The sequence below is a fragment of the Rhinatrema bivittatum genome, chromosome 6 (assembly GCF_901001135.1).
Source record: "Rhinatrema bivittatum chromosome 6, aRhiBiv1.1, whole genome shotgun sequence".
NCBI classification, from domain to species: Eukaryota; Metazoa; Chordata; class Amphibia; order Gymnophiona; family Rhinatrematidae; genus Rhinatrema; species Rhinatrema bivittatum.
This window is the reverse complement of record NC_042620.1, coordinates 250427212-250453363: the sequence shown is the minus strand read 5'-3', so window position 1 is coordinate 250453363 and position 26152 is coordinate 250427212. Positions and strand designations below refer to the sequence as shown.

Here is a 26152-nt window from a genome sequence, read left to right as displayed (position 1 = left end):
CAACCGCACGAGTGGGCTCTCAACCCCACTGTAGCGGACTCACTATTCCAACGTTGGGGTTACCCCCACATAGACCGCTTTGCATCGCCTCAAAACCACAAAGTAGAGAACTTTTGCTCTCTTACTCGCAGCCGACACTCACACCCAAGAGACGCATTCTCCCTCTCATGGGCAACCGGTCTCCTATATGCATTCCCTCCACTTCCGCTTCTCAAAGACTCCCGTGAAGCTACGTCAGGAAAAAGGAACCATGATCCTGATAGCACCTCACTGGCCACGCCAAGTGTGGTTTCTGATCCTTCAGGACCTCTCCATTCGCAGGCACATTCTCTTGGGAACGGACCTGCTTCTGATCACTCAGAACGACGGGTGCTTGCGCCACCCCAATCTTCAGGCCTTATCCCTGATGGCCTGGATGTTGAAAGGTTGATTCTTCAGCCACTCAACCTTTCGGAGCCAGTTTCCAGTGTCCTGATTGCTTCACGAAAGCCTTCCACGAGAAAATCTTACCTTTACAAAAGGAACAGATTTAAGTCATGGTGTTCTGCTCAGTCCACCATGAAGTTTTTGGACTATCTCTGGCACTTGTCAGAATCAGGTCTTAAAACTTCTTCCATCAGAATGCATGTCAGTGCGGTAGCTGCCTTCCATAAAGGTGTTGGGGATGTTCCTATTTCGGTACAACCCCTTGTAACACGTTTTCTGAAGAGCTTGCTCCACCTCAAGCCTCCTCTGCGCCCTCTGGCCCCTTCTTGGGACCTCAATCTGGTTTTGGGTCGGCTCATGAAACCACCATTCAAGCTTCTCCAATCCTGTTATCTCACCTGGAAAGTGGTTTTTCTTTTGGCGATCACATCCACTCACAGAGTTAGTTACAGGCCCTAGTTACCTATCCGCCTTACACTAAACTTTTGCACTACCAGGCAGTACTCCGCACTCACCCTAAGTTCTTGCCTAAGGTAGTATCGGAGTTTCATCTTAATCAATCCATTATACTACCTACCTTCTTTCCCAGGCCCCATTCCAATCCAGGGGAACAGGCTCTGCATACCCTTGACTGTAAACTGGCTCTAGAGTTCTATCTAGACTGTACAGCTGCCCACAGGAAAAGCAGTCAATTGTCTTTCCACCTGCCTGTAAGGGTTCAGGATGCCCTCTACCAAATTCCACCCCTGTTATGCCTGTTGCACGTCTTTGGGTACATTTGGTGCATACTCGGACATCCTCAGCTCGATACTCACCCAGTGTGAGGACTACCATCCTGCTTGCCTGTGATAAAGCAAATGTTGCTTACCTGTAACAGGTGTTCTCACAGGACAGCAGGATGTTAGTCCTCATGAAACCCGCTCGCCACCCTGTGGTGTTGGGTTCATTACGTTTTCTTATTTTATTTTTGGCACTTCCTATAGCTATGAACAAGACTGAAGGGGGACTCCTGCTGGCTGCAGGTTTAGTGCCATGCTGGGCATGCCCAGTAGGTGCCAGTCAAAGTTCTAGAAACTTTGACAAAAGTGTTCCGTGATTGGGCTCCATCCTGTGATGTCACCCATATGCGAGGACTAACATCCTTGCTTTTCCTAAGATCACCGAGCTGGCTAGTACTCACAACAGATGTGAACCTCCAGGGTTGGGGAGCTCATTGTCAGGAGCTGACAGTGCAAAAGTGCTGGAGCACAGAAAAGTCTCTCTGGAGCATCAATCGGCTGGAAGCCCATGCCGTTTGGTTGGCATGCTTGTGATTTAGCGACCAATTGCAGGGTTGAGCGTTACGGATAATGTTGGATAATACAATGACAGTGGCTTACATTAGTCAGCAGGGAAAAACCCAGAGCCAGCAAGTGTCACAGGAAATAGCCCAGCTTATGAAATGAGCAGAAGTGCATCTTCAGAAGATCTCAGCCTTGCACATTGTGAGAAAAGCCAATGTAAGAGACTACTTTCTCAGCAAATAGTGTCTGGATCCAGGAGAATGGGAATTGTCAAACAAGGCATTCCAGCTCATAGTGGATCACTGGGGTCTTCCGTTTCTGGACTTGCTGGCGACTTCTCACATTGCGAAGGTTCCTCGCTTCTTCAGTCACAGGAGAGATCAAAAGTCCTTGGGCACCTATACCCTCATGCAGAAGTGGCCGGAGGGTGGTTATTGTATGCTTTTCCCAAGTGGCCCATGTTGGGTAGAATGATTTGGAGGATCAAGAGTCACATGGAGATGGTGCTTCTGGTGGCACCAGATTGGCCTAGAAGACCCTTGTGTGTAGATTTATGAAGGCTGCTGATGGACTCTTCCCTCCAGTTTCTCCTCATCCATTAGTTGTTTGGAGAGACTGGCAGCAAGGAAAGCCTTTCTGTTTTCAGCCTCTGGTCAAGGACAGAGCAATGCGAGTGCTGTTGGACAATGTAACAGTGATGGCTTACATAAACAGGCAGGGGGGAACCAAGAGCCTGATGGTATCTTTGGAAGTGGGGATGTTACTCTGCTGGGCAGACTAGATTTTGCTGATGCTGTTGGTGTAACTTGTGGCCAGGTTGGAGAATGTGCAAGCAGATTTTTTTGAGCAGGCACAGGCTAGATCCTGGAGAATGGGAATTGGTAGAGGAGGCCTTTGCTCTGATCATGTCAAGATGGGGCTGTATGCATGTGAATTTGATAGCATTGAGGCAGAATGCCAAGGTATTCTGGTTCTTCCATTGCAGACAGGTCTGGGATCATAGGATCTCCACACCTTGTCTCAGCCATAGCCTCCAGGAATTCTTCTGTGTTTCCCCAAGGCCCTTAATAGGAAGGGTCCTCAGGCGCATAGAGATGCATCAGAGTCCAATGATTCTGGTGGCTGTAGAGTGGCCCAGGCATCTGTGGTTTATGGATCTAGTAAGTCTTGCGGTAGTCAGACCTTTACAAATCTGCCATTTCATCGGGCTCCTGCGGCAGGGTCCAATTTACTTGGAACAGGCAAATCGCTCTGTCTCACAGCTTGGCTCTTGAAACTGTGAAGGCAGAGAGTTAAATGTTATTCAGAGGAGGTTTTCTCAAATTTGTTGCACACTCAAGGAGGTCAACTTTGTTAGCATGTTTTGCATCTGGAGAGTGTTTGAATCATGGTGTTAGGAATTAGGTCTGGCCTCGATTTCAGTTATCCTGTCATTTTAACAGAAAGGTTTGCAGAAGTGTCTAGCCTTGAACTCTCTTAAAAGTACAGGTAGTGCCATTGGCTTGTTTCAGGGGAAAATGCACAGTTCATCTATAGCTTCGCATCTGAATGTGGTACGTTTTCTGAAAGGAGTGAAATATGTCTTTCCAGTGGGCCGATACAGTAAAGCGCGGCCGCAGTTATCCAGTTTCTAACCCGCTGTTTACTCACAATTTGGCCGCGTAAGTCCAACCCGCAATTCACTATCCCTTTTAACCCATCCTTACCGCTTCTTTAAATCAACGGGTAACCCTTTCTGCCCGCGGCATGTATATGATATGTAAACGATCGGATTAGCTATTCCCTCCCATTCAGTAACGTGCGCCCCGACTATCGCCTTTTTAACCTGCAGTTTAGCCGCGTCTTTAACCTGCTAAATTACTGCCTACCCTTACCCCTGCGTTACAGGGCAGGGGTAAGTTGTCTGCTAAATTACCGCCTACCCTTACCCCTGCGTTAGAGGCCAGGGGTAAGGGTAAGGCGGCAAACTTTCCCCCAGCCCCCGCTCACCTGCCCTGGCCGCCGGTCTCCGGGGCAGCCCCAGTCCTCTCTCCCCTCCTCGCGAAGCAAGGCACAGGCGAGAAAGCGACTCGACATGCTATTAAAATATTGTAAATAAAGTGTAACAAAAGTTAACTTACTTTTTTTCTTACAGTCCTCTCTGCCCTCCTCCGGAGGCGCGCACCGCGGCTCCCCTGCTTTCCGGGGGCAGCCGGCAGCGAAAGCGGCTTCCAGCGGCCCCCGCCAGCGAAGATGGATGAACGCACGCCCGTAGTGCACGGGCGCTCGTCAGCAAAGGCGCATGAACGGGCGTGCGTGATGTCACGCTTTCGCTGACTTGGGCACCCGTCAATTTGGGTGCTCAAGCCAGCGAAAGCATATGAACTGCGTGCGTGACGTCACGGCGTACATTCATACGCTTTCACTGGCTTGAGCACCCAAATTGAGGGCGCACATACCAGTAGGAGGTCAATTGTGCCACTTCCACCACCTGTGGCATTCAATCGCCTCCGACCAATGGGTAATAGCAATCATTGCTCAGGATTACCATCTAAACTTTCTCACCCTACCACCAGACTCCCCACCTCTACTGACGTGGAGAACATCCGAACACTCCATTCTTCTGGATCAAGAGGTTCCCCCCCTCCTCCAGTCAAGAGCGATAGAACCTGTTCCATACTCTCAGCAAGGCTTAGGGTTCTATCCATGGTACTTCCTAATCCCCCAAAATCGGGAGGTCTCCCTCCTATTCTAGACTTACGGGCCCTACAACAAGTACCCTCAACGTAGAAAAGTTCAAGATGGTAACCTTGAATCACTTCTACCTCTTCTACAAGAGGAGGCTGGCTCTGCTCTCTGGACCTCCAGGACGCATACACCCCATTGCGATAACTCCAGCTCATCACAAGTACCTGAGGTTTTTAGTAGGCCCCAAGCACTATCAATATCGAGTGCTTCTGTTCGGCCTAGCATCTGCGCCACGAGTCTTTACCAAATGTCTCATAGCTGTCGCAGCCTTCCTCAGAACCAAAGGTGTTCACGTCTACCCCTACCTGGACAATTGGTTAATCAGGGCTCCCACTCAGCAAGCTGCTCTTTTGTCCCTCAATCTAACCTTACACACTCCAATTTCGCTAGGATTTCTCGTCAATTACGAAAAATCCTACTTAGTCCCATCTCAAACCTTATCGTTCATTGGGGCAGACTTGGACACCTTACAGGCAAAGGCTTTCCTACCTCGACAACGAGCACTGACTCTTGCGTCCCTTGCTCACCAGCTGCAGTCTCAACACTCCGCGACTGCACGCCAATTTCTCGTCATCCTGGGACTCATGGCGACCTCGGTCCATGTCACACCAATGGCCCGCTTGGCCATGAGACTCATGCACTGAACTCTGAGGTCTCAATGGACTCAAGCTATTCAGCCTCTGTCGGCCATTGTCCGCATCACCGACTCACTTTGTTTTTCTCTCGCCTGGTGGAAAAATCGGACCAATCTCCAGGGATTGCCCTTCCAGGTTCCAAATCCTCAAATCATTCTCACCACAGACGCTTCCAACCTCGGGTGGGGAGCCCATGTAGCCGATCTGCAGACACAAGGCTCTTGGTCTCCAGAGGAAGCCAAACACCAAATAAATTTCCTGGAACTTCGAGCAATCAGATACGCTCTGAGCCTTTCAGGATCGCCTCTCAAATCAAGCCACCCTGATTCAGACGGACAACCAGGTGGCAATGTGGGACATCAACAAACAGGGAGGCACAGGCACCTTCCGTGTCAGGAAGCTGCGCAGATTTGGTCGGAAGCTCTCTCCCATTCAATGTACCTCAGGGCCACCTGGATGCCGGGAGTGGACAATGTCCTGGCAGACGAGCTGAGTCGCGTCTTTCAACCGCATGAGTGGTCTGTCAACCCCTCGGTAGCGGACTCCATCTTCCAACAATGGGGATATCCTCAGATAGACCTCTTTGCGTCCCCACAAAATCGCAAAGTGGAGAACTACTGCTCTTTCATTCGCAGCAAACTCTCTCAACCCAGAGACGCATTCTCCCTTTCTTGGGCAACCGGTCTGCTCTACGCATTCCCTCCACTTCCTCTTCTCTCAAAGACTCTCGTGAAGTTACGTCAGGACAAGGGAACCATGATCCTGATAGCACCTCACTGGCCATGCCAAGTGTGGTTTCCAATACTTCAGGACCTCTCCATCCACAGGCACATTCCCTTGGGAAAGGACCCCGCTTCTGATCACTCAAAACGACGGGTGCCTACGACATCCCAGTCTTCAAGCCTTGTCCCTGACTGCATGGACGTTGAAAGGTTAATCCTTCAGCCACTTAACCTTTCTGAGCCAGTTTCCCGTGTCTTGATTGCTTCACGGAAACCTTCCACAAGAAAAGCTTACTCTTACAAATGGAAAAGGTTCACGTCATGGTGCTCTTCTCAGTCCCTTGACCCCTTTTCCTGTCCAATCCCAAAATTTTTGGCTTATCTCTGGCATCTATCGGAGTCAGGTCTTAAGACTTCCTCCATTAGAATGCATGTCAGCGAGGTAGCCGCCTTCCATCAAGGTGTCGGGGATGTCTCTGTATCAGTACACCCCCTTGTAACACGCTTTTTGAAGGGCTTGCTCCACATCAAGCCTCCGCTACGTCCTCCGGCCTCTTCTTGGGACTTTAATCTAGTTCTGGGTCGGCTCATGAAACCATCTTTCAAGCCTCTTCACTCCTGTGACCTCCGATATCTTACATGGAAGGTGATTTCCCTTCTGGCTATCACTTCAGCTCGCAGAGTTAGTGAATTGCAGGCCCTTGTTACCTGTCCGCCTTACACTAAATTTCTGCAGAATCGGGCGCGGGCGGTACTCCGCACTCACCTGAAATTCTTGCCTAAGGTATTTTCGGATTTTCATCTTAATCAATCCATCATACTACCTACCTTTTTTCCCAGGCCCCATGCCAACCCAAGAGAACAGGCTCTGCATACCCTTGACTGTAAAAGGGCTCTAGCGTTTTACCTAGACCATACAGCTGCCCACAGAGAAAGCACTCAATTGTTTGTCTATTTCCACCCTAACAAACTAGGGAAGCCTGTGGGTAAGCAAACTCTCTCCTCCTGGTTGGCGGATTGCATAACCTTCTGCTATCAGCAAGCGGGCATTCCATTCCAAGACCATGTTAAAGCATACTCTGTGAGGGCCATGGCGACTTCAGTAGCACACCTACGATCGGTGCCGCTTGGAGTTCTCTCCACACCTTTGCAGCTCACTATTGCTTGGACAAAGCCGGAAGACAAGATTCATCTTCGGCCAGTCTTTCCTTCGTAACCTATTTACAACGTGACGTACCAATGCCCTTCCGCCTGCCCGATGGGGTTTAGGATGCCCTCGTCCAAATTCCACCCCAGTTGTTGTGCCTGATGCACGCCTTTAGGTACATATGGTGCAAGTTCGGACATCCTCAGCTCGGTACTCACCCATATGTGAGGACTACCATCCTGCTTGTCCTGTGAGAAAGCAAAATGTTGCTTACCTGTAACAGGTGTTCTCACAGGACAGCAGGATGTTAGTCCTCACGAAACCCGCCCGTAACGTTTTGTTTTATTTTTCGGCACTGCCTGTAGCTTTCAAATAAGACTGAAGGGGGACCCCTGCTGGCTGCAGGGTTAATGCCATGCTGGGCATGCCGAGTAGGGGCCAGTCAAAGTTCTGGAAACTTTGACAGAAGTTTTCCGTGATTGGGCTCCATCCTGATGATGTCACCCATATGTGAGGACTAACATCCTGCTGTCCTGTGAGAACACCTGTTACAGGTAAGCAACATTTTGCTATCTCTGGTGTTTGACCATCTAAGAGGAGGGGTTTCAGGATTGACTGTTCAGGCTTTATTCATGTTGTTTCCCTGCTTGTAAAACAAGGAGGGAGTTATTCTTGCTTTGTTACATATTTACTGAGAGACTGCAGGTGGTATAGTAACTTAAATACCAAGTGTACACTGAAGTTATTGTTCTGTCTATATCTGGTGCTAGAGGAGAAAAAAACATCTGCCTGGACTGGTCTGTTAGGGACTCCAAGAGAGAAAATTAACAGGTAACAACCAATTTTTCCATTGGTCTGCAAGCCTCTAAGCTCAATATGAAATTGTCAGACATTTCCAACCCCCATGATGCTCTGCTAAATGAATTTTTGTTTTCCAAAACCATACAAGGCTGATGAGAAAAAAAATACATACCTTTAACGAGAGCAATAGAAAAATACAAAATCAAAACTCCATCTCAATATCGTAACAGCTGTCAGCTATACTACACATGCACAAAAAAAAAAAATTCAAGTATTCAAACTATTTCAAATTATATTGAAAAGAAAAAAAATATGATTCAAACGCCTGATGATAAATCAGAAGAAGTAGTAAACCTTTGCATACTCCTGCTTGTATGCCAAGAAAGCATTTACTTGTTCTAGGGCAAAAAAAAATACTTTTCTAGCGTGTAGCCAGATGGACTCAGGACCAGTGGGTTATGTGTTCCTCTGCCTGCAGATGGGAGACTGAGTCAGATTTCAAAGCTGATGTCACCGTAGATATACCCCTGCAGTAACCTCAGCTCTTCAGTATCTCTCCATCTCCTAGCAGATGCGGACATTATCCCACGCACTTGCACAATGTTAGGAAAATTACAGCAAGAGGACAAAATTACCTTAAAGAAGATCGAGCCCCGCTCTCCTGCGGTGATACCTAAGGGTCCCTCTCCCAGTTGAGAATTCCTGAGGTGATTTCTGATATCCCTCAGAGTTGTGCCTTAGTCTGGTAGCTGGTTCCCAGCGTGGACTTAGCCGCCAGAGTGGCTGAAAGGCAGCAGGTGCATAACAGAGCACGGCGGTGAAGGTAAAACCCTCTCCCCCCGCAGCTGGAGACCGTCCGGCACACAGTCTGTAAGCGCCGAGACAGGTAAGCAGAAAACTTTAAATTCAGGTCTCCGGTCTCCAGAGCTTGCGTGCTGATTCCTCCTCCTTCCAGCGAGGTAAAAAGGGAGCACCAAACAGGTTGAGCAGCCTTGATTGGGCTAGGCCCCGATCAGGTGCAAGGGTCCACACATGTGGAGATCCTCGGGGGGTGCCAGTGCCATCTTCCCTTCTCGACTGGCAGTACGCGCGGGGCAGGCTGGACGGCCGAAGTGTCTAACTTGTGCATGTTCAATACAGATGCGTGCATAAGCACAGCAGAACTGTGCGCACACCGCGTGCACAATTGAGCACACAGCCGCGCTTACAACTACTCGCGCACCTAGACATTGAGGCAATGGCACCGGTGTCCAAGAAGGCACTCTCTTTGCACAGCCTACCACATATGAGCTGCACAGCCTGAATTGGAGTCCTGCCTATGTCAGCATTGCGAAGAAGTCCAGGGGGAACCAAAGCATGGTCCCTCACTGTCGGAAGATGGGTCCAGAACTACTACATATGATAGCTCCCCGGATCTATGCAACTCCAAGATGGCTTCTCCACAAGAGGGCACCTCAGGGGCCCCTACTCAGACTACCCCTAGGATTAACATGGACCCAGGGACCTACTCCTGGTTAGAATTTTTCCAAGGACTTGCAAGCCTTCGTTCAGGTGCAATCAGCCCCGGCTGCATCCCGGGCTCAACCCCTGCCGGAAGCACAAGATCCTCCCAGCCCTACTCGGATGCCTTGAGACATGCCTCGCCTAACCAAGAATTTCCCTGATAGGGACCCGGACACCTCAGGTGGTGATGGCGGCACCCTGGAAGAAGGAGAAATCCCTCCAAGCCTGGAACTATACCGAACCATGCTTCGCTTCTTCCACAGGGATGAATTACCAGCCCTTGTTTCTCAGACTCTGAAGACTCTCGGTATTCCAGGCACGGACCCTGTGACGGAACCAAAGAAGAAACCCCATCTTGGTGTCCCTTCGTAAAGCCTCCTGCTACTTCCCAATGATGGAAGCCATCCAGGAACTGATTGACTTGGAGTGGGATGCCCCGGAGGCCAGCTTTAAAGGAGGTTGGGCCTTGGAAGCCTTATACACTCTGGAACCAGCGACCAAGGAACACCTGCGTTTTCCGAAAGAGGACACCATGGTCTGTGTCATCTCAGAGCGAACAATCATTCCCGTTGAGGGAGGAGCTGCATTGAAGGATGGTCAGGATAGACTATTGGAATCCATTCTTAAGCAGACCTTCGACACAACAGCAATGACACTGCAGCTTGCTTCCTGCTGCACACTGGTAGAACATTCCTGCTTGCTCCTCTCCAGAGAGAAATAACTCCGGAACGTATACTGGTGAGATGATGGAACCTGCAGCAGTCTTCCTGACGGACGCAAGCTCAAATCTGGTGTGTAACTCAGCCAGAGGAGTAGCCTCGGTAGTGGCAGCCAGAAGACAACTATGGCTGCGGAATTGGTCTGCCGACGCGACCTCTAAAGCGAATCTCTGAAGAATTCCCTTTAAAGGATCTCTCTTATTCAGAAGCGAATTGGAGAAGTTAGCTAGCAAGTGGGGCGAATCTCCAGTGCCTTGGCTACCAGAAGACAGGGATAAAAGATCCCAGCGCCCCTCCCCCAGAAGAACCAGGGGCAGAGGCTCACAACGCTTTAGACCCTACAGGAACTCGCAGTTCCAGGCACCTCGTCCCTCTGGAAGGTCACAGCCCTTTCGGAACCGACAGACCAAGAGAGGAACAGGCCCGGGGGCGGGCTCCAGCTGTGCTCCCCAATGAGAATGGGCCGACCCATCCACAGGAAGAAAAAATAGGGGGTTGACTTTCCCTCTTCTACCAAAGATGGGTCGAGATCAATTCTGACAAATGGGTACTAAATATCATCCGAGAAGGTTACTTACTCTTTGGAGTTCCGCAGCATTTCTCGGGACAAATATGTCACCCTGCCAATCCCACATCAAGAGACTGGCAGAGGAAGCCACTCTGACCAGACTACTCATTCTGAAGGCAATATCTCCGGTCCCTACACTCCAACAAAGGAACTGAAACTATCGCAACAAACCATAAGCCCTATCCCTAAATTTGAAATCTGTCTTTTCAAATCCCCCCAACTCCAAATCTTTTGCACCCCAATTCCCTGGTCGGATCACTCACTTATCAAAGCAAACCTCACCATCTCAGAAACACCTAACTCAGATACCAACCCTAAATACTCCTCTATCCACTACAGAAAACCCTGCCCAAGCGATGACCTCATCGCAGCCATCACAAATAACATCAGCAAACTAGATCTGACTCAGAATCTGCATTCTCATCCTGGCCCCAAATAACTAGTAGTATAGCTGACAATCTATGCCCATTACACTCCAAAAAAAAATCAACCTCACACATAACCCTAAGAAACCCTGGTACACCCCAGAATTAAAGACACTGAAACGCAACCTTAGAAGATTAGAAAAAAAACTGGCGAAAAGACCCTTCTGCTACACAACTCGCCAAATACAAGCAAGCCCTGCACATATACTGTGAAAACATCCTAAAAAACAAACGGGACTTCCACGCACAACGCATACATGAATTCCACTTTAACCCTAAAGCATTATTCAAATACGTAGCCAACCTAACCAAAACCTCCCCCCCTACCTATCCCTGAGGAAGAAGCTGCAAACAAATGCCAGGACTTAGCCCAATTCTTCCATGATAAAATAAAAATCATGTCACAATTCCACACAACCCCATCTTCACCATCACCTAACACACCCATGACCCACACACTAGCAACAAAAGCAACCATGTACTCCTTTGAGGACACCACCCCCTCTGAAATTGAATCATGCCTAAGAAAAATGAAGCCTTCCTCACACCCATACAACACAATACCCACTAAACTCCTCCTTGCTATCCCCAGCACTATATCCCATCCATTAGCCCAAATCATAAATATATCTCTCTCCCAGGGTCAAGTCCCCTCAGCTTTAAAGCAAGCAGTGATCAAACCCATTCTTAAAAAACCCACACTAAACCCAAATGAACCGACAAACTACAGCCCAGTCTCCAACCTACTTTTCATATCAAACGTTATGGAAAAAATAGTTAACCTCCAGCTTATGGAATACCTAGAAAGCAACAATATCCTATCCAATTCACAATATGGTTTCTGCAAATTCTTCAACACAGAAACCCTCCTCTTGTCACTATCCGATCACCTACTCAAAGGATTAGATAAAGGCCACTCATTCATACTCGCACTTCTAGATAGATCAGCAGCCTTTGACAGCATTAATCACAACGTACTACTTGATCGGCTATCTGAAATTGGTATCATAGGAACCCCCCTCCACTGGTTCACCACTTTCCTAAAAAACAGACGATACAAAGTCAGAATAGGTAACCAAGAATCCAAGGCTTTCAATCTACTACAAGGAGTCCCCCAAGGCTCCTCTCTGTCCTCAACATTGTTCAACATTTATCTCCTGCCCCTCTGCAACCTCCTCTCAGACCTCGACCTCAAACACTACATATATGCAGACGAAGTACAAATCGTCATCCCAATCACAGACTCACTTCCTAAAGCCATCAAAACATGGAAAGCCTCACTTGCAACCATCAGCAATTTCCTCTCAAGTCTCAACCTTGCTCTCAATACTGCAAAAACAGAAACCTTAACTCCCCCACACAACCATCTCACCACTAATCAACACAACAACCCTCTAAATTCAAATCTTACACCTCAACCTCCCATAAATTCAATTTTTACATCTCAACACGCAAGGAATCTAGGAATCATCATAGACTATCAACTAAACCACAAAAAATTCATTAATACTCTCAAGGGATGCTACTTCAAGCTGCAAAAACTCAAAACACTATTATACTTCAACTATTTCTGGACAATACTTCAGTCCACAAAATTCACAAAAATAAACTACTGCAACTCACTACTCCTTGACCTTCCAAAAAACACCACCTCCCCCCTCCAATTGCTGCAGAACGCAGTTGCACGCATCCTCACCAACAAGGGTAGGAATGAACACATAACCCCAATCCTCAAAGAATTGCACTGGTTACCTATCCAACAAAACCCTCACAATAATACACAAAGCCCTACACAACACAGATATAAATTGGCCCCACAGCACCTTCTCATTCCGTGATACAAACAGACCCACCCGTTCACGCTACCAATCAACCTTAAACATTCCCTCACCCAGACTCACCCACTACAATGCCACCAGAGAACGCGCCCTATCCATTGCCGGCCCCACACTCTGGAATTCTATGCCCGCTGACATACGCCAAGAACACTGCCTGAACAAATTTAAACAAAAACTAAAAACTTGGCTCTTCATACAGGCATACTCATGATCTCAAGGACACCATACTGCATCCTACTACTCCACCCTACCTCCTATAACACCCTTCTCCCAGCCCTCAATTCATTATCACCTCACCACACAGTAGCTCTCCTCTCGGAGAATACTAATCTCCACCTTACCCCAGTTTATCCTACTGAAAACGGTCCAGTCCACACTCCCAATGATGATATGACATTATTTTTACCAGTCACTTTTGATATATGTGTACATTATTATTATAATACTCAGCAACCCTGATTGGTTAATTATAAACCTATTACTGCTGCACGAAGCAAATATATTCTGCTTAGCTGTTTTTTTTTTTTAAAACTTTATACTGTTGTTATAGTTACTCTGAAAAAGCTGTTAAATGGGTTACAATGTAAAGCTAAGTTGCTGACTCCATATTGACTGTAAACCGATATGATGTCCAACAACGAATATCGGTATAGAAAAACCTTAAATAAAATAAAAAATACGGGGCGCTATTCCATCTATTTTATCGTTCCGAAGAAGGAAGGATCATTCCGACCCATCTTGGATCTCAAGAACGTCAACCATCATCTGCGAATACTACACTTCAGCATGGAGACTCTTCGCTCCATAATAATAGCAGTACAACCAGGACAGTTCCTAACCTCCCTGGATGTCTCCAAAGCTTACCTTCACATTCCATTCCATCAAGATCACCAGTGTTTTCTATGCTTTCCGATACTGGGCCACCATTACCAGTTCCGAGCGCTACCCTTCGGCCTAGCAACCGCCCCCAGAACATTCTCCACAATTGTGGTCATGGCGGAAACACTGAGGAAGGAAGGGATCTTGGTACACCCTTACCTGAATGACTGGCTGATCAGGACAAAGTCTTCAAAAGAGAGCCAGCAGGTGACCAGCAGTCAAGAACCTACTGCAGGAGCTCAGTTGGGTCGTGAACACGGGCAAGAGCAGTCTGCAGTCCTCTCAGTCTCTAGAGTACCTTGGGGCCCGTTTCGACACCAAGCACAACAAAGTCTTCCTCCCTCTCCCGATGAGAAGGAAGCTGATGGAACAATTATGACTATTAATGACCAATGCACGCCCTTGGTATGGGACTGTCTTCAAGTCCTCAGCGTCATGGCAGCAACCCTGGAGGTCGCCCCATGGGCAAAGGCCCACATGCGACCGCTCTAGCGCTCTTTACTGTCACACTGGAACCCACTGTCTCAGGCCTGCTCAATTCGCCTCCAACTACCAGCAGAGATATGTTCTCAGCTTCAGTGGTGGCTACAGGAAGACCACCTAAGCAGAGGAGTAAGCCTATCCCCACCGAACTGGATCTTGCTCACCAAGGATGAGAGCCTGCGAGGGTGGGGAGCCCACTGTCAGGAACTGTCGGCCCAGGGACAATGGAGCAACGAAGAGGCGGGATGGAACATAAACTGCCTAGAAACTTGAGCAGTTAGACTAGCGTGCCTGCGATTCAGCCACCGTGGCGAGTCAATCCGGGTAATGTCGGACAACGCGACAACAGTGGCTTACATCAACCGCCAAGAAGGAACCAAGAGCCAGCAGGTGTCTCTGGAAATAGACCCCCTCATGGCATGGGTGGAGATAAAACCTACAAGGGATCTCGGCCTCCCATATCGCAGCAAAAGACAACATCTCAGCAGAGCCTAGAACCGGGGGAATGGACACTGTCAACCACAGCCTTCCAACTGATAGTAAATCACTGGGGCCTCCCAGCCATGGATATACTGGCCACCCGTCTCAGTGCCCAAGTCCCCAGGTTTTTCAGCCGCAGACGAGAACCACAATCCCAAGGAATCGACACTCTCGTCCAGACTTGGACGGAGGAAGATCTACTGTATGCCTTCCCCCCCATGGCCACTACTGGGCAGGGTCATCCGCAAGATAGAGCATCACAGGGGACTAGTACTACTAGTGGCCACGGACTGGCCAAGGATGACCATGGTACACAGACATGCGAAGACTCCTTGCAGAGATCCCTCTTTGCTTACTTCCACACAGAGACCTTCTCCGGCAGGGCCCGAACCTCCACGAAGATCTGTCTGTATTCTCTCTTACGGTCTGGCCCTTAAGAGGTCTCACCTGAAGAAGCACAGCTACTCAAAGGCCGTGATTGCTCTGAGCGTGCAAGTTCTCCACATCCCTGTCTTACATATGGATCTGAAGAGTGTTCGAAGCCTGGTGTGAGGACCGCGGGATTATCCCGTGGACAGCCAAAATCCCCATGATGTTGGAGTTCCTACAGGATGGTATGAAGAAGGGGTTATCACTCAACTCCCTTAAGGTCCAAGTTGCCGTGCTTACCTGCTTCAGAGCCGAAGTGGATGTATCAGACTATCAACCCATCCAGATGTGTCCCGCTTCCTGAAAGGCCGGTACCTCTATGGAATCTCAATCTGGTATTAGACCTCCTAGCTGGGGCTTCCTTCAGACCAACTCACATTAACATTGAAGACAGCATTCTTGGTGGCAATATGTTCCAGCTCGTCACATCTCCGATCTACAGGCACTATCCTGTCGGGAACCATTCCTTAGGTTCACTCCTGGAACCATACAACTGCATACTGTCCCCTCCTTCTTACCGAAAGTGGTTTCCCAGTTTCATGTGAACCAAACCATTTCGCTACCATCTCCAGTTGAACATAAGGACTCGGAAGACTCACGCTCTTCTTCGCCATCTAAAGGTCGGCAGACTCCTAGTCCGATACCTGGAAAGAACGGAACCTGTGCGCAAAACGGACCACGTTCGTTCTTCACAGCAGGAAGAAACAAAGGGAAGCGGCCTCGTGGGCGACCATAGCCCACTGGATCAAAGACGTAATCAAGGCGGCCTGTATAGAGGCAGGAAAACCCTTACAGGTTAAAGCTCACTCTAAGAGGGCCCAGGCAACCTCCTGGGCAGAAACCAGGCTGCTGTCGCCCGTCTAGATCTGTCGGATGGCAGCATGGTCCTCCATGATCTGTTGGCCGGCAGCATGGTCCTACATATACACCTTTTCCAGGTTCTACCACCTGGATGTTCGGGCCCGGGAGGACAGCCTTCGCAAGGGCAATACTAAGTGGGCCACAGGCAGCCTCCCGCCCCATCCGGGAGTAGCTTTTGTACATTCCATTGGTCCTGAGTCCATCTGACTACACACTAGGAAATGGAGAAATTACTTACCTGATAATTTCATTTTCCTTAGTGTAGACAGATGGACTCAGGATCCCGCCCACGGCTGCCCCAGAAAGGGAGAACCTGTGATAGCAAACCTCCAGACTAAGTAAATACGGGTAAGCCTCGGTCTACCCGTAGTTCAAGACACCCACAGTTATCCGGTGTCTGTGTTAATTGGTTGAGTGCACTGGCGGTCTCCAGTTGGAAATCAGTTGAACCAGTGAAGTTTTAATCACGTTTAAGCAAGTTATTTAAGCAAAGATATATCCACATTGGCTTTTCAAAGAGAATACTGAGGAAGTGAGGTCAGTGCAGGGGTATATGCACCCAAGATGACGTCACCTTTGAAATCTGACTCTGTCTCCCATCTGCAGAAGAGCACAATACCCATTGGTCCTGAGTCCATCTGTCTACATTAAGGAAAATGAAATTATCAAATAAGTAATTTCTCCATTGCCCCTTCCAGGTTCTGCATTGTCTTATGTGCTATTTGCACTGCTGCTTGTGTAAGGGTGCTCAGCCATACATGTGAAACTAAGCACAGATGTAGAAAGACAGATATACCTTCCACAATAGGCATTTAGTGAAATGCACCCAAAAAATAAAACCCTAGAATTGAAAACTGTTTTATCTTTAACCTTACAAAAACCTTTCTAGTATACCTGAAACTTTGTTTTTAAAGAATACATTTTTCTTTTTATTTACTGCTCATTGTAGAAACCCTCAAAGCAGAGTCGAGAAACAAGACGGGAGTCCTCTTCTTTATCGCCAGAGAGAGACATCAAGACACATGCCCAAGATGGACAGATTGTGTCAACTAAAGAGCAGGCCTTGCATCCTGAATGGCAAGTGCAGACACAGAGACCAATGTCTCCCAGCCGAAACAGAGACTCTCCTTGCTACATTCAGCAGAAGAGGAACCAAGATAGGACACCAGAACAAAAATCTCCTTCTAAGGAAAGGCAGTTGTCTTCAGTTACAGGCAGGTCATCCCCAGCTACTGGAAAACCTTTGGAAGATGCAGGAAGCTCTTTACAGAAGGACAGGTTTTCTCCAGAACACAGAAAATTCTCACCCCAGAACGAAAAGTTGCTTCAGAAGACAGTTTGGTCTAGGTCTTCACCAGAAGCAAAGTCCCCACTAGGAAGAAGTCTAGCCCCATCCACTGAATGGAGATCGTCCTCTATAGATGGTGTATCACTTGACAGAAGTGAATCACCTGAAACCAATCAGAGAATATTTCCAAGAGAGAGAGACTTCTTCATCAGATAGTGACAGATCATCTGGAGAATGTGACGACTCTTGACAGAAATAAGATGGTGCCAAAGTTGAACAGATCATGTACAAAGAGTATGCCACTATCTCTTGTTCCTATTTCTACAGTAAATGAGAAATCTGCAACCCATCAACAGCCTCAAAATCCATCGTTACTGAGCCTGAAATTACTTGTGCCTCTAGTGCAGAAACTCTCTAAGACATCAGCCAGACTACGCAGCCCCCCAGCACGCATTAGATCTAAAACTCCTTCAAAGAAAGCCAAATCCAAGTCTAAAACTCCTGCAAAGGAAAGCAAATCTAGGGCTTCCCCAAGAAAGTCAGGCGTCTCTCCAAAACGGGGTCGATCCAGACCTACGCAAAAACGGGGCAGGTCCAGAACACCTCAAAGGCGGGACAGGTCCCGGTCTAGGACTCCTGTGGGCTGGGGCCGATCCAGGTCACCTCAGAGGTGGGCCTGGGGTAAATCCAGATCCTCTAAAAGATGGGGCAGGTCGCGGTCTCGCACCCCTTTGCGGCGGGGCAGGTCGCGGTCTCGCACCCCTTTGCGGCGGGGCAGGTCGCGGTCTCGCACCCCTTTGCGGCGGGGCAGGTCGCGGTCTCGTACCCCTTTGCGGCGGGGCAGGTCGCGGTCTCGCACCCCCTGTGCGGCGGGGCAGGTCGCGGTCTCGCACCCCTTTGCGGCGGGGCAGGTCGCGGTCTCGCACTCCTTTGCGGCGGGGCAGGTCGCGGTCTCGCAGCCCTCCGTGGCGGGGCAGGTCGCGGTCTCGCAGCCCTAGGCGGCGGGGCAGGTCGCGGTCTCGCAGCCCTAGGCGGCGGGGGCAGGTCGCGGTCCTCGCACGCCCCCTAGGCGGCGGGGCAGGTCGCGGTCCCGTACGCATCCCGCGGCGGGGCAGGGTCTCGGTCCCCGTACGCCTCCACGGCGGGGCAGGTCGCGGTCCTCGTACGCCTCCGCGGCGGGGCAGGTCGCGGTCTCGCACACCCCCCCGGCCTAAAAAATCCAAGATAACCACAAGACGCAGTAGTTCTAGTTCTTCTCCAGAACAAACTGTGTTGTCAAGGACTCCCTTAAAGAGAAGCACCTCCAGATCATCTCCAGAATCATCAAAAATATCAAATCGAAAGACGTTTGGGTTAGCCACCAAATTGCAAAAGGCCTCTAGAGTGTCTCCAAAGTATAGCAGTTCTAGTTCCTCTCCAGAAAACAGAGGTAAATCAAGATTAACTCAAAGGCAAAGATTGCCTGCATCATCCCCAGAGAAGAAAGCAGTATCAAAACCATTTTCACAGCTAAACACTTCTGGATCAGCTCCAGAAACGAAGGGCAAGTCTGTAACACCTCAGAGACCAGTTCAGTCTGTGCCATCATCACAGCCAGAGATTCCTAGAACAGTTTCAAGTCAAATTAAGTCTGGTTCATTTCCAGCACTGAAAGATAAATTGCAGGAATCCACTATGCGAAGCAGTTCAGACTCACCTCCATCAGAGAAGGGCAAATCTAGCACTTCCCCAAGTCAACACAGGTCTGGCTCACCCCCACTCACAAAGGGCAAATTGATGACACCCATCAGGCAAAGCACATCTGGATTGTCCCCACCTGTAAAGGGCAAACTGAGGACTCCGCCAAGGCGAAGCAAGTCTGGTTCACCCTCACCAGTAAGGAACAGTATGAGGACATCTCCATTGCAAAGCAAGTCTGGCTCACCCTCACCTGTAAGGAATAAATTGAAGACACCCCCAAGGCGAAGCAAGTCTGGTTCACCCTCACCTATAAGGAACAGATCAAGGACACCCGTAACGCAAAACAAGTCTGATTCACTCTCGCCTGAAAGGAATAGATCGAGGACGCCTCCCAAGCGAAGCAAGTCTGGGTCACCCTCACCAGTACAGAACAAATCGAGGACACCCCGCGGGCGAAGCAAGTCTGTGTCACCCTCACCGGTACGGAACAGATCGAGGACACCCCCCGGGCGAAGCAAGTCTGGGTCACCCTCGCCATTAAGGAACAAATCGAGGACACCCCCCAGGCGAAGCAAGTCTGGGTCACCCTCGCCAGTAAGGAACAGATCGAGGACACCCCCCAGGCGAAGCAAGTCTGGGTCACCCTCGCCAGTAAGGAACAGATCGAGGACACCCCCCAGGCGAAGCAAGTCTGGGTCACCCTCGCCAGTAAGGAACAGATCGAGGACACCCCCCCAGGCGAAGCAAGTCTGGGTCACCCTCGCCAGTAAGGAACAGATCGAGGACACCCCCCAGGCGAAGCAAATCTGGGTCACCCTCACCAGTAAGGAACAGATCGAGGACACCCCCCAGGCGAAGCAAGTCTGGGTCACCCTCGCCAGTAAGGAACAGAACAAGGACACCCCCCAGGCGAAGCAAGTCTGCGTCACCCTCACCAGTAAGAAACAGATCAGAGACACCTCCTAGGCGAAGCAAGTCTGGGGTGTCCCCACCCTTAAGGAACAGATCGAGGACACCCCCCAAGCTAAGCAAGTCTAGGTCGCCCCCATTCTTAAGGAACAGATCGAGGACACCCCCCAAGCTAAGCAAGTCTAGGTCGCCCTCACCCTTAAGGAACAGATCACAGACACCCCCTAAGCAAAGCAAGTCTGGGTCGCCCTCGCCCTTATGGAACAGATTGAGGACACCCCCCAAGCGAAGTAAATCTGGATCGCCCTCACCCTTAAGGAACAGATCGAGGACACCCCGCAGGCGAAGTAAATCTGGGTCGCCCTCGCCCTTGAGGAACAGATCGAGGACACCCCGCGGGCGAAGCAAATCTGGATCGCCCTCGCCCTTAAGGAACAGATCGAGGACACCCCGCAGGCGAAGCAGTTCTCTGACACCTTCACCTTTAAGGAACAGGTTGAGGACACCCTGCAGGCGAAGCAGTTCTGGGTCACTCTCGCCCTTAAGGAACAGATCGAGGACACCCCGTAGGCGAAGCAGTTCGGGGTCACCCTCACCCTTAAGGAACAGGTCAAGAACATCCTCCAGACGAAGTAAGTCTGGGTCACCCTCACCTATAAGGAGTAGATCAAGGACACCCCCAAGGCAAAGCAGGTCTGGGTCACCTCCACTTGTACAGGGCAAATCAAAGATGCTCCGAAGACGAAGCTGGTCTGGGTCGCCTCCACCTGTGAAAGACAAATCAAAATCTCTGCGAAGGCTAAGTAGGTCTGGGTCGCCACCATCCATGAAGAGCAAATCGACACCACGAAGGCGAAGTAGGTCCAGGTCACCCCCATCCCTAAAGGGCAAATCGAGGACACCCCCAAGGCTAAGTAGATCTGGGTCGCCACCATCCCTTAAAGGCAAATCGAGGACACCCTCCCGGCGAAGTAGGTCTAGGTCGCCCCCGTCCCTGAAAGGCAAATCGAGGACACCCCCCCGGCGAAGCAGGTCTAGGTCGCCCCCGTCCCTGAAGGGCAAATCGAGGACACCCCCCAGGCAAAGCAGGTCTAGGTCGCCCCCATCCCTGAAGGGCAAATCGAGGACACCCCCCCGGCGAAGTAGGTCTAGGTCGCCCCCATCCCTGAAGGGCAAATCGAGGACACCCCCCCGGCGAAGCAGGTCTAGGTCGCCTCCTTCCCTGAAGGGCAAATCGAGGACACTCTCCCGGCGAAGCAGGTCTAGGTCGCCCCCGTCCCTGAAGGGCAAATCGAGGACGCCCTCCCGGCGAAGCAGGTCTGGGTCGCCCCCGTCCTTGAAGGGCAAATCGAGGACGCCCCCCCGGCGAAGCAGGTCTGGTTCACCTCCTTCCCTGAAGGGCAAATCGAGGACGCCCCCCCGGCGAAGCAGGTCTGGGTCACCCCCGTCCTTGAAGGGTAAATTGAGGACGCCTTCTCGACAAAGCAGGTCTGGGTCGTCCCCGTCCCTGAAGGGCAAATCGAGGACGCCTTCCCGGCGGAGCAGGTCCGGGTCGTCCCCGTCCCTGAAGGGCAAATCGAGGACGCCTTCCCGGCGAAGCAGGTCCGGGTCGTCCCCGTCCCTGAAGGGCAAATCCTGGACGCCTTCCCGGCGAAGCAGATCTGGGTCGTCCCCGTCCCTGAAGGGCAAATCAAGGACGCCTTCCCGGCGTAGCAGGTCTGGGTCATCACCGTCTCTGAAGGGCAAATCGAGGACACCTACCCGGCGAAGCACTTCTGGGTCATCCCCATCTCTGAAGGGTAAATCTGGTTCATCACCTGAACAGGAGATTTCAAAATCATCTTCACTGTATTATATATCTGAGCCATCTCAAGTAGCAAAATTGAAATCAAAAACACCTTCTCAGGGAAGCAGATGTGGCACAAACTCGACACTGAAAGAGAAATCGATAACACCACATGAAAGAGGCTGGTTTGGTTCATCCCCAATAGTGACAGAATCAAGAATGCCTCTGTGGCGAAACCAGACTGGATCATCGCCAGAAGCAACAGAATCAAAAACAACCCCACAACAAAGCTTGTCTGAGTCATCACCAGAAACAAAAAGGATAAGTAGAACACCCATGAGGAAGAAAAAATTTGGGGTATCAGCAGTAAAAGAGAGAGCAAAAACAAGCCCACAGCGAAGCAGTTCTGGATCATCACAAGATGATGTAAGAATATCTTCATCTACCTCAAGGCAAAGCAGGTCTGGTTCTTCATCAACATTGAAGGAGAAGTCAGAAACGTCAAGAAGTAGGTCTAGATCCTTGTCACAACCAGAGATATGTGAAACCTCCCCAAGGTGTAGTGGTACTAAAACTTCACCATCAATAAAAGAGAGAGCTAGAATATCTGCAAATCAAAGTAGTTCTGGATTATTGTCACAGCAGGAAAAACTAAGTAGAACACTTACAAGAAACTGGTCTGAATCCTCTTCAGATGAGGAAGATTCTGCTGTTCTCAATACAAGACAAAACAGATTTGGATCACTGCCAGTACAGAGACAATTATCCAGAACGCCCCCAAGGCGAAGCAAATTTCAATCGCCCCTTCTGCAGAAAGAGACTTCCAGAACACCACCAAGGGAAGATGAGATTGGCTCACCACAGGCACAGAAAGTGACATCCAGATCACCAGTGAGATCTAAGAGATTTGACTCATCTCCAACACAGAAAAAGACTTTAAGAACACCTCCCAGGAAAAGCAGAGTTGACTCTTCCTCGCCACAGAAGGAGCCATCTAGAACACCTCCCAGGCGAAGCAGGGTTGACTCATCCTCACCATTGAAAGAGCCGTCTAGAACACCTCCCAGGCGAAGCAGATTTGACTCATTCTCACCACAGAAGGAGCCGTCCAGAACACCTCCCAGACGAAGCAGGATTGGCTCGCCCTCGCCACAGAAGGAGCCATCCAGAACACCTCCCAGACGAAGCAAAGTTGACTCCTCGCCACAGAAGGAACCGTCCAAGACACCCCCTAGGTGCAGCAGGATTGGCTCTCCTTCACCACGGAAGGAGCCGTCCAGGACACCCCCCAGGCGCAGCAGGATTGGCTCGCTTTCACCACGGAAGGAGCCATCCAGGACACCCCCCAGACGCAGCAGGATTGGCTCACCCTCACCACGGAAGGAGCTGTCCAGGACATCCCCCAGGCATGGCAGGATTGGCTCGCCCTCCCCACGGAAGGAGCCTTCCAGGACACCTCCCAGGCAAAGCAGGATTGGCTCACTTTCTCCACAGAAGGATCCATCCAGGATACCTCCAAGCCATGCCATGTCAGGATCATGTTCAGAACACCAAGAGACATCTAGAGCTCTTTTAAAGAGGAGCAGATCAAGTTCATCACCAGAGAGAGAAGATAAATTGAAGACTCAAAGACCGAGCAAGACAGGGTCACCTTCAGCAGTAAAAGAGATATCGGGAACAACCCCTAAGCGAAGCAGATCTGGGTCATCGCCACTGCTAGAGAAATCAAGAGTTCCTATAATAGGAAATGAGTCTTGCTCAACCACTAAAAGTGATGAGAAATTGATTATATCTCCAGTACAGAATAAACTTGTTTTATTTCCATCACAAGGAGATACATTAGTGATATCTCCAAGAGAGATCAGATCCAGGTCACCTCCACAATTGAAGGAGAAGCTGATGGTATCCCCAGGGAGAAGGCAGTCTAGCTCCTCTTCAGAACGGGAAGAAAATCTGAACGCATCCCCAAGACGAGGCCAATCCAAGTCTTTCATAAGGCAAAAGAAGGCAAGCACTTCTTCAGGGTGCAGCAGTTCTGGCTCATCCACTGAACAAAGTGGATCTGAATCATCTCTGGACCGAAGCCATTCTGGATCTCCTAGGCCTGAAATGAAGAGCATGCTTCTGAAGCAAAACCAGCTTAATTTGTCTCACAGCAAAAGCAGCTGTGGCTCTTCTCCAAGGCCGAAGAAGTCCAGTGTATCACCAATGAGAAGCCACACTCAGTCACCACCAAAACTAGACAAATCTGTCTCATCTTTCGGACCAGCTACTAGTGGACCACTCTCAAAGCAAGAACTTTCTAGAAAATTTCAGGAGAGAAGCAGGTCTGGAACACCTCAAGAGAAATCAAAATCACCCCCTTGTCAAGGCAAGTTAGAGTCATCCATATTACAGGAAAAGACTGCCTCAAATCTAAAGGATGGCTGGTCTGGATCTCCAAGACCAGGTAGATCTCCATCTCCAAAGCAAGAAAAATCAAGATCTTCAAGTAGGGGGACCTCTGACTCATCTCCAGGGTGCAGGAAATCAAAGTCTCCAAGAAGAGGCAGGTCTGGCTCCTCTCCAAGAAGAGGAAGGTCCAGATCATTTTCAAAGCAAGATACAACACTGTATTCCCGAAGAGGAAGGTCTGGCTCATCCCCAAGGAGAGGTTGGTCAAGATCAACCTCAAGAGAGAGAAAAGCAAGAGTTTTCCAGAGGAGGAGGAGGTCAGACTCTTCTCCAAGAGGTGGCAGGTCTAGGTCTATATCAAGACAAGATAAAAATAGATATTCTCGCAGGGGAAGATCTGGGTCATCTCCACGGCGAGGCAGGTCCAGGTCAACTTCTCAACGAGATAAATCAAGATTTTCTCCACGCAGAGGAAGATCAGGATCATCTCCATGGCGAGTTAGATCCAGGTCAACTTCAAGACCAGATAAATACCGATATTCTCGAAGAAGATGGTCCAGGTCCTCTTCAAGGGGTGGCAGATCAAGGTCAACTTCAAGGCGAGAAAAATCAAGGTACTCTCCAAACAGAAGACATGCTGGCTTGTCTTCTAGGCGAGGTAGATCTAAGTCTCCGCCAAGATTAGGTGCATCCCGATCATCTTCCTATAAAAGTAAATCAAAGCCAGCTACAGGACTAACAAAATCAAAAGCATCACCCTTAAGAGACCGATCCAGATCACCATCACAGCAGAAGCGGAGACACTGTTCTCCAAGAAGGGACCGGTCCAGAACCCCTCTGAAACGAAAGCCATCCATGCGATCTCCAAGAAGAGAACAGTTTAGATCATCTTCAAAAGGAAGGAAATCTGTATCGCCACCACCTCTGGAGAAACATATTAAGTCTTCAGGAAATGATGAGAAGTCTGTGACCTCACTGCGAAGTCGATCCAGGGTATCTCCAAGAGCAGAGAAATCATCAACCTTGAGACATAAGTCACCAAGAGAAAGCAGTATTATGGTTCCATCAAGGAGGTCCCTGGCTAGAGATAGCCGATCCCCTTCAGAATCAAGAGAGGCATCTCCAGTATCAAAGCAACCATCAACAGAAAAACTTGTATCCTCTCCACTACATGTATTGCCTAAGCCATTATCTTCAGAAAAAAGCAGATCACCACCTAAGCTGCTGAAGGCATCTCCAGTTCAGGAACAGACTTCTCCAAACAGAGAGAACCTCCCACTAGCTGACAACAGTCCCATTACCCACCTTGGAAATAGTAGTCCACCATCATTGATGGATGAGAGAGCCCTGAGCCAGGCAATACTCTGTGAAAGTCCCAACAAAATTGTTTCAGGGAGAACCAACTCTCTGATGGCTTACTCTTCTAGTAGCTCTCGGTCTTGTTCTCCAGAGATCTCAACATCCCCTCTAGGGACCCCTCTTCGAACTCCTGCAACCAGTTGCTCAGTGATGCCAGATATAATGAAACCCCAATCTGCTTCTCCAAAAATTGTTGATGATCTTTTGCCAGTCAGTCCTCTTCCTGCATCTTATCCTCTATTTGAGGTCAAGGACGTGCCCCATGAAGCATCCAGGTTGCCACTGATGGAGGTTCATTCAGCAACTACAATGTGTCATGATGTAGTGCTCCAGCTTTCTCCCAAAGAGATACATGGACCTGGTACAGAGATCAAGCAGAAATCTTGTCATTTACCAGCTCTGCTGCAGGGCATAGCAACAGATACTGATCTGCCAGAAGAAGATGAGAACATAACCAAGAAGTGTTCCTCAAAGCCTTTATCTTCTCTGGCTTCACCAGCTCTGTCTTCAAAAACTGTACAGAGGAAAAGGAGTTCTTCCACTTCATCTACTTCATCTTCATCGTCCTCTTCTTCCTCCTCCTCCTCCTCTTCTTCCTCTTCGGACTCCAGTTCCAGTTCCACTGATTCCAGTTACCACTTGCCAGTGTTGCATAAACAAGAAACTGATCTGGTTGCACAAACATGGTAAGCAATTTTTATTTTTATTTTCTTTGTTCTCATTAGAAAACTCTGCAAACTACTTAGAGCAGTCCAAGTTATATCATACATAATAAAAGGAGCAGAAGTTCAGTAAAATCATAAAATTTAT

General features: G+C 49.5%; 2 protein-coding genes across 3 annotated transcripts in view; both read left to right on the top strand.

The window, feature by feature from the left end:
- Positions 1-17456, top strand: part of SRRM2 (serine/arginine repetitive matrix 2) — a 225768-nt gene extending 208312 nt beyond the window's left edge. For both annotated transcript variants that reach the window (XM_029606781.1, XM_029606782.1), the window contains one exon: positions 16876-17456. In XM_029606781.1, coding sequence (XP_029462641.1) covers positions 16876-17430 — 555 coding nt within the window. In that variant the 3' untranslated portion in view covers positions 17431-17456. The remainder of the gene's footprint in view (positions 1-16875) is intronic.
- Positions 17438-20011, top strand: LOC115094085 (serine/arginine repetitive matrix protein 2-like). The gene is given in 2 exon segments (XM_029606780.1): positions 17438-18074; positions 18076-20011. Coding segments are annotated over 2 exon segments (2385 nt in total). The 5' UTR covers positions 17438-17474; the 3' UTR covers positions 19861-20011.
- The last annotated feature ends 6141 nt before the right edge of the window (positions 20012-26152 follow it).